Raw genomic sequence first — 11778 nt, 5'->3', positions numbered from 1 at the left:
CCTCCTGCCTCCCTCTGCGCGGCCGCGGCTGCCAGCTGGAGCGAGCCCTGCTCCCAGGGCGCCCGGGCAGGAGGCCGCGCTGCGAGTCCCAACGGACGCACGCGTATGCGAGGCACCTGCTGCTCAGGTGGCCCCGCGAGCTCCCAGGCGCAGACGTTTCATCTGGCACGATGTTCAGCTGCTTCCTGCGCTGAGTGCGGCTCCTTGGGCAGTCTAGTTCTCAGGCGTATGCTGCCATCCCGTCCCTGAATCCTTTCAGGGTGCTAATCATTGTATTCATGTAATCAATGTATTCAGATACAGCATTTCCCAGCCCGCAGAAGCAGTTAGCCTTTTAACTGAAACCAATGTGAGTCAGACACGTAAATGAGACATTCATGCTCTTTAATTGCCTGAGCCCTTGTGAAAGTTGCACTTCGCCTGCCTGCCCTCCGTGGATACTGCAGCTGTAGGGTTGTAAAGGTTGAAGTTTGCAGAGGCACATTGAAGTTGCATATTAAATAAAAATCACAGTGGATGATCCTCAATACTTTATTAATTTAAAACATTATTCCAATAAATATGTACCAATAAACATAAGACACTCCATAAAATCTAAATAAGGACATTTACAAACATGTCAACAAAGTAAAAACAGTTTTTTTTTTTTTTAACTGAGGTACATGCAGGGTCATTTAAGGCAAATTCAGTCAATTAAACTTTTATAATGATTCCTGCCCACCTCAGGTGAGTTTCCCTTTAAAAAATGAAAAACAAAAACAAATATACACGTAAGCCTATTGGGTAGCTATTTCCCAGTTATTTGTAACAAGCTCAGAGCATGGAAGTCAATAGTCATCCTGGACAGTCTGCGCCCCCTCCTGTGCTCCAGCTCTCCTCAGCCAGGAGAGGTGGTTGTTGGATGGGTTTCTAGTTATAAGGCATAACTCTCTGCTCTGGCTTACCCAGTCAAGTCGTTCACAAACTTCTCTTTCCCCAGTGGATGGAGCAAGATGCGATTCCCTCATGCCTCAAAACTAGCCTCATACATCCGGGCCTTGCATAGACAGAAAGCAAGAAACTGCCCTGGAAGGATCAAAGGGCCTCCCTCTGTCAGTGCAACTCCTGATTTATGCCAGAGTAAGTGAGAGCAGGCTCAGGCCCAAGTTGGTCTCTTGGCTTGGAAAGGAACATGATATCAGGCTGCACAGTTTAGTTCTCTATTCCAGGTCTCCCTGACAGGAAACCAAGAATGAAGCCCTTCAGCACTGACCCTAAGCAGAGGCAAGCACTCCCTACATCCTCACTGAATGCTGGGCAACTCTCATGTAAACACTGTTACACCTATGTTTCCCTGCAAGGTAATTTGAGATTCTGAAAACTTGAGGGGTTTCATATTGGCCATGGGTGAAAGACTTTCCAGCTCACATATATTTCGTAGCTTATCCGTATTTGGAGTATCAGGCTTCATGTTTCAAAGGTTTACTTTCCAGTGTTATTTCAAAAAGAGAGAAGAAGAGAGAGAGAAACCCCAGCCTCTAATTTCCGCTTGCACAGTCATTCAGGTTGAGCTTTCAATACATAACTCTGTTCTCTTCCCTTCTCTGTGGAGTCCTGGTCAGAAAGATAATGCCAGGGTCCGTGCTACAGACAGGGCTCATGCTGAGCGGGGAAGCCAAGGGAGTTTGTTCTCATAGTGTTGTAGGTGCTTTCTGTATTGCAGCTGGGACTCATTTCAGGCCATGCTGTGTCTCCCGATGTCTCCTTAAATCCACCTTTCTTTGGAAGCCTTTGCCACACAGATCACAGCCAAAGGGCTTGAAGCCTGTGTGCTTCCGACTGTGGGTGATGAGGTTGGAGCTCTGACTGAAGGCTTTTCCGCACACCTGACACTTGTGGGGCTTCTCACCTGCAGGGAGAAGATGCAGGGCAGCAGAGAGGGTGTTAAAAAGGCAATATGCTGCCTAGAGGCACAGAAAAAACAGGAAATGCACTCTGTGCCCCAGAGCTAAGCAAAATGATTCCTCTGTAATCACCAGGCAAGTCACTCTTGCTAAAAACATGTAGCCCCAAAGCCAAAGCTGGGCCTTCTCTGCAGATGAGCGGCCCTGCACCTGGCAGCACCAGCACTGTCCTGGTCTGGTACTGGTGCAGCATGAAGCACAGAGTGCTCACAAGACACACGTGAACATGTTATTAGCTCCGTGGGGCCCTAAAGGGTTTAGATTGGCTTTGGTCCTAGAAGCATTAGGATTTGGAAAAATCCCAGGCCATGCTGACTGCCCAATATTATTATGGCTTCACCATGGGAGTAGGTGGGTCAGGCAGATGGCAGTTGTTAAGCTGGACCCACTGAGCTGTGGCCTGTCCCCAAGGGAAATAAGAGGTCCCTTGAGTGAGGGGCAGGGTTCATCTAGAGATCCACTCTTCTTTCTATTCCCCAACCTAAGCCAGCCCTGAAGTCCTGCAGACAAATAAAGTTAACAGGAATAAATCTAGCTTCGAACTTCTACAGAGTGGTCAGTGGCAAAACACCCTGGCATCTATGGGGGCAGATCTTAGTGCATTTTCACACTGTTTATTACCAAATAACGGATAAAAGAACCACAGAACACGTGTGTCTTTCCAAGCTTGATTTCAGAGTGGCTTTGCACCTGCAGAGCCCATTGACTTCAGCTGGAACAACAAACACTCTGCGCATTTGAAAATCTTTTTTTTTTAAACATAAGGTAATGCAAAACATGCTGGAGGCTCAATCTGCAAGAATACGTTGCATGTGAAAGGGATTTATGATTCAGTTAAGGACCTGGTTTTATATTAGAAATTTAAAAGTCCAGGGGCAGTTTCTGATCTCACACCAAAATAACTTGTGACTAATTCAGAATTTGGCTGAAATTTTACTTCATCAAGTCTCATCTGAACAAGTTACCAGGCAAATAACTTTTTGTTTTACTTTCTAGATTGTTCAGTTTCATCTGACAAACATATAGTGGAGAACCTTTATAAGTAAGTTAAACTTATTTTTCACTGCTTACGATCTAGAAAAATCAAATACTTAACTCAGAGATAGTAATAATGCTATCTTTCTTATGTATAGGTTATTTTGATACTTGTCCCTTGATACCTGCTACCGGTCACTGTCAGGAAACAGAATTTTGGTCACGTGAACCTTGGCTTTGACCATTATTACTATTTTATGCCTACAAATGTTTCTGCATCTCACACAGGTTGTACATTTCTCATTACTTTTAAACATCAATGGCACTGATTTGAAAGGCAAGATTTACTTATAAAGATCTCTGATAAACCTGCTTTCTCACTGAACAGCATTTTCAAAACAATTTCCTACAGTGATTCACCTGCACTTTATTAGATTTCATGTTTATTGCAGACAACGAAACTTGATAACTCTGCACCTCTCCTTTCATTCTGTATCAAACTGCAGCCATTTGCTTGGAAGGTCCGGGTGGAAGCACAATCAATCTCTGAACAAATATTTAGACTAAGAGTGGGACCCTGGGTCCTCCAGTTTAGTGTTTGATCTAGAGGAGGAGGCTCCTGGGGTTCCTACTGTAAACTGGCAGGGCCAGCAAAAGGAGATGTTGCACTCAAATTCACCTGTCATTTCCCGGGACAATCAAGGCCACATGAATATAATACTCTAGAAATGGTCCTACAGAAAAGCCCTTTGAATAAACAATGGTGGATCCTATTAAGGAAACACTGATTGGATTGCGAGGATTTTGGTTATTTAGCAGCTGTGGTTCATGAAACCACATTCAAATCATCCTCCTTTGCACAAGCAGAGCTCAGACAGAGCAAACTGCAGCAAGGCAGTGAGAGGCCTTGGGGGGATGTGCGCACTGCCCCAGCCGAGAAGGAATGGACTGCAGGAGAGACCTCCCCAGAGAGCAGCCCCGCCGCCCAGCACCAGCACCTGCAAACTGACCTGTGTGAATGAAAGTGTGTTTCTTCATATCGGATTTCTGGTGGAAACGCTTCCCACAGTACTGACAGGGATAGGGCCGGGTGTCCGAGTGGATGAGAAGGTGGGTGGACAGGGTAGAAGATCTCTTAAAACTCTTGCCACAAATCTTGCAATCAAAGCTTCGTTCCTGCAGAGAGGAGCCCAAACACATGCACGTTACACCATGTGAGAGATGCTACCACAGCAAGCCACCAGGCAGCCATCATTTTTGTAGGAAGCACTTTTTCCCTCTCCAGAGAGAGCGCATAGCCTGAGGAGACACCAACACAGGCATAACGCGGTCACATGGTAGCAAGTTAGTGCACCCTCTCCCAGTGCTGTGCTCCACTGCCCTGGAGATAGCAGACCGGCTGGAACAGCCCTGACCATGCAGAGCTGCCTGCACCTTTCAACAGGGGCTCGGGACAATATTGCTCTTCTGGGAACCCAAGAGCCATAGCTTAATGCATACAGGAAAAAAAAAATATTGACAAATCAAACTAAATGCACTGAGTTCACTGTTTCCCCCTCACACGCTCCTTTCCTCATCACTGTCTTCCACCATAAACTCACTTCTTCCTTCCATCCTTTAAATCCCATCACACCTTCCTTCTCCTGCTATGCTTTCACATAATCATCTTCCTTTACTTGGCTTTTTATGCGCCCTCCCTAATATGTTCTCCTTTCCGTGGCTTTAATATGCAGTGCTGCTCTTTTCACCACTATTTAATAGGTGATGAGATATTTCCCCTCACTGTGTGCTCTGCTGTTGCACATTCATGCCCTTGTAAATAAAACAGTTAGCAAACAAACATCACGGTAACTCTATCCTCCCGAGGCCAATCTGAGGAAGAAGATTTGCCAGGCCAAGTGGGTGGGTGAAGAGGAAATATGGCACAATATCAGCAGGTGGAAAATGTTACAAATCCTCCTACCAAATTTAACTACCATATTCTTTTGGTGTGTGACTCAGAGTGTGTCGAGACGGATGAAGTCTGTGCTCTGTACCTGCTTGGGCGTTCAGATGTTCCCTGCATAGACACAGTGACTACAAACAAGCAAAGAGTCACCTCTTTGGGGGCAGGGGAGGAGAAGAACTGAGAAGACCTGGCTCAAAGAAAAGCACAGCGTGCTGCTTCAGTCATTAAAAAGTCCATATTCTCACTTCAATTTCCAGCCCTGACAGTAAAATTTTATTATTTATTATCTGTTACTTCTAGAGTGCCAAAAGTGTCCATTGCTTAATACAGACACATACAATGTCTGGGCAGTGGAAACAAAGCCCGTGATATTCAATTTGTTGTTCACTAGCTTCCCGCCCTCTCCGCTGCCTGCCACCATGTTCTTTACCCACAGCTGCTGCCGCGGCCCTGCAACGCTTTCCTCCTCTGCTCAGTTTCATGCCCGTCTGCTGCCCTGTGGTTGCCCTCGAGGTCCCTCCAGTGCCAGCCCTGGCCCCGTGCCCCTCACTGTGGCAGTCTGCCCCGACTCTCACCTGTGAGTGCACTGCCTTGTGCTGCTCCAGGCTGACTGCATGGCCAAAAGTCTTGCCACACATGTCACAGGCAAAGGGCCTCGTGCCACTGTGTGAGCGGCGCACATGGACTTCAAGGCCGTGTGGAGTGGAGAAGACCTGATGGAAGAGAGCACACAGGGATCAGGCTGGCCAGGTAAAAGAGCGTGGGGAAGAGCTGCGCCAGGCGCAGCAGGAAGCAGGCCGTACCTTGCTGCACTTGACACATTTGTAAGAGCCAGTGCCGAGCAGCAGCGGGCGGCACAGCAGATCTGACTCCACTTTGATGCCACCTGGCCCCTTCTCTTGCTGCAGTCCGGGCTGCGAGTCAGTGTAGAGTCCCGGTGCTGCTGCTGGAGGCCTCTCAAAAAGCCCCGGGCCTGGGGAGCCGAAGTCGCCATAAAGTCCGAGGGAGGCGCTGCACTCGGCGCTGTAGAGGGCGGGCTCGGAGCCTCGCTCGCAGAAGAGCCCCAGGGCCGAGCCTCGCTCCAGCGCCGGGCAGGACCTGTAGCTTTGCACGAGGTGCCTCAGGTCAGAGCCGCCCAGGCTGCTCCAGGCGTACGGCTTGAAGGGCACCGAGAAGGGGGGCGCTTCATCCAGCGACGGGCACACAGATCGCTCCGAGGCTGTAGGAGAACACGGGAATCAGCGAGAGCTTCCCAGTGCACCAGCCATCACGAGACAGAGCTAGCTCAGCACCCCGACCTGAGCACGGGCTGCCCCAGGCAGATTATGAAACGCAGCCACCGATTTTGTCTGCATCAGTTTTGGTTGCCAAGTTGGGGAAACACTGATCTCACTGCTGAGATCCTGAACAACTTGGTCTCAGCCCTCTTTGCGTTTACCTGCAGCTTCTCAGAGAAGTATATCTACAGTACTCCAAAATGGGCATCAACATTGACAGTCCAAGCGTTCAAACTGCAATGCAGGTTCCACCCATCCATAATGTAGAAATGACATTACAGAGGTGCTAGGAGTAAGGGTGCTGAGATTTACCCTTTCAAAAGAACTTAAAACTACTTGTTGCACAACTTAATGCCCAAATCTAGTCTGTGAACTTGGTTCACAACTGTCCATAATTATACTACAGCATTGCCAAAACAGAGAACAGCTTCAGAGGTGTTTGGATTCCATGCCTCCCTTTTCAGGGGGAGAAAAAAAAAAAAATCAGTCCTCATCTGAAAGAAAATTCTAGTTGTTCCAGATTCCTCTGAACTTCCCTAAAATAAAAAAGAAGCTGAACGCACCCAAAACTTCAGCTTCAGAAAAACATTATGAAAATCATTGGTATAGGCTACCTTAAAAATTAAAGACACAAAAGGCTGCCCCTGGCAGTCATAATCAAAGCGAGCTCCCACCAGGACATCCCAAAAGCTGCTCAGATAGCTTCAGCTGGCTCTAACCAGGGCCTCCCTTGGCAAGGGCATCCAATGGATGTGGCGGGCACCATGAAAGGAATCGCACTTGGAGGGGCCTTAGCAGGAGATGGAAGCAGTGGCAGGAACACAGGGTCTAAAGGCACAAACACTCAGGGAGCTTTGCGTGGAGAAAGCAGAGCTGTGCTGGCAACGTGAGGTACGAGATCCCAACCACTTCTGACAGACACTCTGATTAACATTTGAGGTGCTCTGCTTTCTCGCATCATCACATCGGGCAGCAGCATGGAGAGTCAAATGTCTCCACTGGGCAAATATATTAGTGAACCAAGGAAAAGAAGAATTAGTTAACTGCTGAAGTGCTGATGCCCTTCACAGAGATACTGGCCTCCTTACAACCTAGGCTACCAGATCAACCTCCCTTACTCTCAAACTTGCACACCCACAACTCTTTCCTGGTCAGCTTCACATGGCTTCCTGAGCCCTCAGCACACCAGGATAACCAAGGGTGGGAGAGGGAGGGAAGCACAATGTGTTAGGCCACTTCTCTAGGGAGGTGGACGGTCACTGAGGGATGAGGGAGAGAGTGGAAAGTGAGGGGAAATTGAAGCACTGACTTGGCTGTTCTCTATATTTTCCATAGTTTCAGATCTTAACAGAATCTTAAATTCTTCTATTGAAATCAGTAGTTGTTCAAATGGAAATATAGGCGCACATACCAACTGGGACATCTGAACAGAGCGATGAAATCAAATTAGCTGACATGGTGCTGAGCATGATTTTTCCTGTTCTGCACTGACTGCAAAGTTGTGGTCAACGTCACATCATCTATCTTGTGTCTTTGCAACCAGTTTCAGAGTTGCCATCTCTCACGATTTTATCGCAAGACTCAGAACTATCTTAAAGCCCCAGCTCTGAAACTGTACAATTTCATCAGGCCCCAGGCTTTTTGTTTGTTTGTTCTTGCTGTAACTATTTTTTCGTCCCGAAAACAACTTCTAGCCCAGACTGAAAAAATGCGTGAGAACATAAACCCTATATATTCCAATACAAGAGTTAAAAGATCCATGAGGTATTACTTACAGTCTTGATTTCTAAGTCAGTTGGTTGAAGGAGAAGGAAGGGGAGGCTGACCTGATTTCTGAGCCCTTGGAATTGGCAGCACCGGACACAGCAGCACACTGCACAACAGATCAGCTTGCACGCACGCGGGTTCAGCCGCCTCGCGCACCCTAGAGCACCTACAGGGACGAGTGCGAGGCGAGCACTCACACTGTGCTTCCCAAGGGCGTGCTCAAGCCATGTGAGCCCGTGGCCAGCGCCAAGGAGACTTTCAAACCCCACTTTCCCGTTCTGCTGGGCAGGAGACGCTTCTGGGTCTGCCTTCCTGCAGTGCCTAGTCCTCAGGGAGGGTAGACGGGAGAGAGAGTCAACTTGTCCCTGCCACTTCTTAGCAAGTCCGTGTAGCCCTTACACAGATCACTGTGGGAGAACAAACATCACCGCTTTTTTTTTCTGAAGGCAAGGCAGGCTCAACCCAAACTGAAAATCAGAACAGATTGGTACACACAGTAAAAAAAAAGATTCAGGTGTCCTCCTCCACAGACAGACCACAAAACATCATGCTGCCTTTACAACAACTCCATTATACCCAGAACAAGACTTCTCACAGCACTGCAGCACTGATAGACTCGGGAGATTCTAATACACTGCTGCACACCACTATTAAGGCTTCTACTGTCTAAACAAACGTGTGTGATTACAGACATGCATAAAAAGTGAGGTTAAATGCCAAAGCAATTTGCACTAATGGAGTCAAAAAAGTATGTAGAATGTTAATGACACCATAAAGCTGCAGTGACTGCGCGTGTTCCCCTGTTCGGCGCTGTGCTCACAGACAGCCCCGACATCTGGCTTTCGTGCCGCATCAGAAGTGAAAAGGGCACAGGCTGCATGGTGGAATGAGGGGTCAGTAAGCACTATTAGCTGTATCTGCCTTCTCTGAACATGATATAGAAACATCATTTCTCATCTGCCCTTGCTGATGCAGCACAGAAACTGTGCTCCACCCAGACACATGACCATAAAAATCCAGAATCACACCAGGGCACCTTGCTGAAGTGACCAAGGCACAAATTCCAGCTTCACACTGAATGTGGCAAGGCAGCTGGAAGGCAGGGTTTGGCAGGAGCTGTGGGAGAGAGTCTGACTATCTAAGCCCACTACCACTGCCTTGATGGTCAATGCAGCGGCACCCTCCCGAGGCAACGAGGTTCCTTTAATGAACCTCTTTCCTGCGAAGGCTGTGAGTCCCTTCCTGCCCATTTCCCCCAGTAAAGGGGTGCAGATAGTTTCAGGATGCCTCTCCCTTGGAGAAAAAAAAAAAAAAAAAAAAAAAAAAAAAAAAGGAATCTCACACACTGCTCTCATTTTGCCAGGATGTCCTCCCCTAGGTAACGGGATGGTTGTCAGGGGGCTAATAAATCCCACAGCAGCGGGGAGGTAAGGCAGAGCAGTCCTGCTAACTACCTGCTCCATTTCCCATCTGTGTCTTTTGGACACCTCCTGAGAATGGTTTCTTTGCCCTCCAGAAATTGTAGTAGAAAGGAGCAGTGCAAATTCGTTAGGTACAAAAATAAAAGACATTGTTAAATTTTGTGCAGAAATATTAGCAAACCGGAGACGGCTGCATTCTTGCATTTGGTGCCGTCTGTCATTTGCACCGACTGAAGCTGTCCCGTGGCTGGTTGCAATGACGATTTTGATCGTCCGCTCAAAGGGTTTTTGGGCTTCTAAAGGAGAGGAGGGTCTTTAAAAATGCTAATCCACATCATTACAGCAAACGTTTGATATGCAAGGTTACTATAAGGACAAAGTAGGAGAATCAGTGGAGAAACAGGACAATGTATTTGTTTGCTGGTGTCCACTGTCATTTTGCAAAGCTGAGAAAATTTTTCCCTTGCTAAGACAGAAATTGCTCTTTTTTTCCAGCTGCCACTTTTTAACCAAGGTAGTAAAATGTTTTGTTTATATATATATATATATACACACACACACATTTTCGTTATAAAACGACAGCGTTGTATTTTTAAACGAGATAAGTATTCACGCCAAACTGGGGACAGCATCTCCCACTGCTCCAACCACATCAAAGGCAGGACGAGGGAGCTAGAGACAGGCGCTGCAGCCATAAGTGTGAGTTTCCTGGATTTGGGGTGTTTAAATCTGACCGCCATTATTTTCAAATGGTTTTCAGAAATGCCTTTTTAGAAAGGAAGAAAAAAAAAGTGGGAGAGATCCTTTTTATAGACGAGAGGCAAGAAATATCCTGAAAGGGAGTTCGGGAACACGTCAAGCAGGTAGAACAAACACACGGTCAATGCTGTTTACTACAGGTGTATAGATAGGCGAATAAATATATTTACTGACTTACAAAAAAAAGAGAAAAGAAAAGAAAAGAAAAGAAAAGAAAAGAAAAGAAAAGAAAAGAAAAGAAAAGAAAAGAAAAGCCGCTAAACTTTGTGACAGATGGACCCTGTAGGCAAATACCGGTACATTGAAAACATAATTTTGTCTTAGCAGTTAATTTGAAACAATAATACTAATGTCCCTAGGCATTGCAAGTCTCCTGCAAGCCGCCACTGCTCCCGTTAGCGGTGCAGACGAGCTCGAAGGGCAGCCTGAGAGCAGGAGACAGATCTACGAGCCCGCTGGCTGCATGGGGAAATCTGTCCCCTCCGCTCCTCCGCGATGGGGGCTCCGCGCCCAGCGAGACAGCTCGGCGGAGGCCGCGGTCCTACCTGGCGAGGCGGAGGGCGAGGGCGGCCTCCAGAAGTCCTCGAGCTCCGAGGCGCGGTCGCAGACGCTGCCCTCGCAGCTGGGCGCCGACTCGGAGGTGCCATCGGCGGCCTCGGCCAGGTGCGACTCGGGCGAGAAGCGGCCCGGCGGCGGCTCGGCGGCGGCCTCAGGGATCTTGCCGTCTGCGGAGAGCGGGCACCCTCAGCGCGGCCGGGGGCCCGGGCCTGCCCCGCGGCGCTGCCCGCCCCGGCGGGGTTCCTACCTGCGCAGATGTGGGCCAGCACGGTGTCCAGACGCCGGCTGTAGTCCTCGTCGGCGGCGCGGGGCTGGTGGTAGCTGTGCGCCTTCTTGCTCTTCACGAGGAAGGACCTGGGCATGGTGCCGCTGCCTCGGCGGCCACGCCGCCCGCGCTGTGTCTCCCAGCGCCGCGGCGGCTGCGAGCGAGCGTCACCCGCGAGTGTCCCGCGGGGCGGCGGCGGCGGGGCGACCTGCCGGGGAGGCGCCCAGAGCGCCGGTGAGGGCCGGGGGCGCCGGCCGGGAGGGGCCGCTCGCCCGGGGGGGCGGCGCGACAGGTGGCGACGCGCAGGTGGCTCCGGCCGCCGCCCCGCTCCCTCACCCCCCCGCGGTGCCCGCGGGGCGGACGATGCCGGCCCGACGGAGGGATCCCGGGCAAGGGCCGCGAGGGGCTGCGCACCCTCCGCCCCCTCTGAGTGGGCAGCAGCGGCGCCTGCGGAACGGGCGATTCGCTGCTCGGACCCCCGAAAGGCGGCGAACAGAGGCAGAACCGAGGTCGCGGTCGCTCCTGCTGCCGCGGGGACCGGCTCCGCAGCCAGAGTGCCCCGTGGTAACGCCAGCCCGAGCGCAACGGAACCTGCGGCGGGGAGGCGAGCGCGGGGACCTCGAAGGGCGAGCGCACAGAGCGGCCGGGACTGCCTCTGCCTGCTCCGGGGTGACAACCTCCGCATTACTTGGGACTTCGGGGAAAAAAATAGTAAAACTGCGTTTATTTGGGGGAGTGTTTCCTTTATTATTATTCATTTTCCTCTCTCCTCGAGGGGCCTCAGGTTTACGAAAGGGGAAAGCAGGGTAAGGGCTGCTCCAGACCGAACCGAGCCCCCGTGCGAAAGCGACCCAACGGGAGTCCC

At 49.9% G+C, this 11778-nt stretch overlaps 1 protein-coding gene across 1 annotated transcript; it reads right to left on the bottom strand.

The window, feature by feature from the left end:
- Positions 1-1617: 1617 nt before the first annotated feature.
- Positions 1618-11100, bottom strand: GFI1 (growth factor independent 1 transcriptional repressor). The gene is made up of 6 exons (XM_088524520.1): positions 10870-11100; positions 10636-10798; positions 5670-6085; positions 5442-5579; positions 3929-4094; positions 1618-1888 (listed from the first exon to the last, which is right to left on the bottom strand). The coding sequence occupies exons 1-6, from the start codon at positions 11008-11010 to the stop codon at positions 1710-1712; spliced, it is 1203 nt and encodes a 400-aa protein (XP_088380646.1). The 5' UTR covers positions 11011-11100; the 3' UTR covers positions 1618-1709.
- Positions 11101-11778: the final 678 nt, after the last annotated feature.

The sequence above is a fragment of the Tinamus guttatus genome, unplaced genomic scaffold, assembly GCF_059628265.1.
Source record: "Tinamus guttatus ecotype Peru unplaced genomic scaffold, ASM5962826v1 Tinamus_guttatus_pri_ptg000211l, whole genome shotgun sequence".
Lineage (NCBI taxonomy): Eukaryota > Metazoa > Chordata > Aves > Tinamiformes > Tinamidae > Tinamus > Tinamus guttatus.
This window is presented reverse-complemented; position numbering and strand designations above follow the sequence as displayed.

What these genes read in the sequence shown, in the direction of transcription:
- GFI1 (XM_088524520.1), bottom strand. Translation starts at nt 11,010, where the DNA reads ATGCCCAGGTCCTTCCTCGTGAAGAGCAAGAAGGCGCACAGCTACCAC. An exon ending in ACCCCGCCGGGGCGGGCAGC is followed by an intron (nt 10,799 to 10,869) that starts GCCGCGGGGCAG and finishes AAGATCCCTGAG; the next exon opens with GCCGCCGCCGAGCCGCCGCC. An exon ending in ACACACTTTCATTCACACAG is followed by an intron (nt 1,889 to 3,928) that starts GTCAGTTTGCAG and finishes TTCTCCCTGCAG; the next exon opens with GTGAGAAGCCCCACAAGTGT.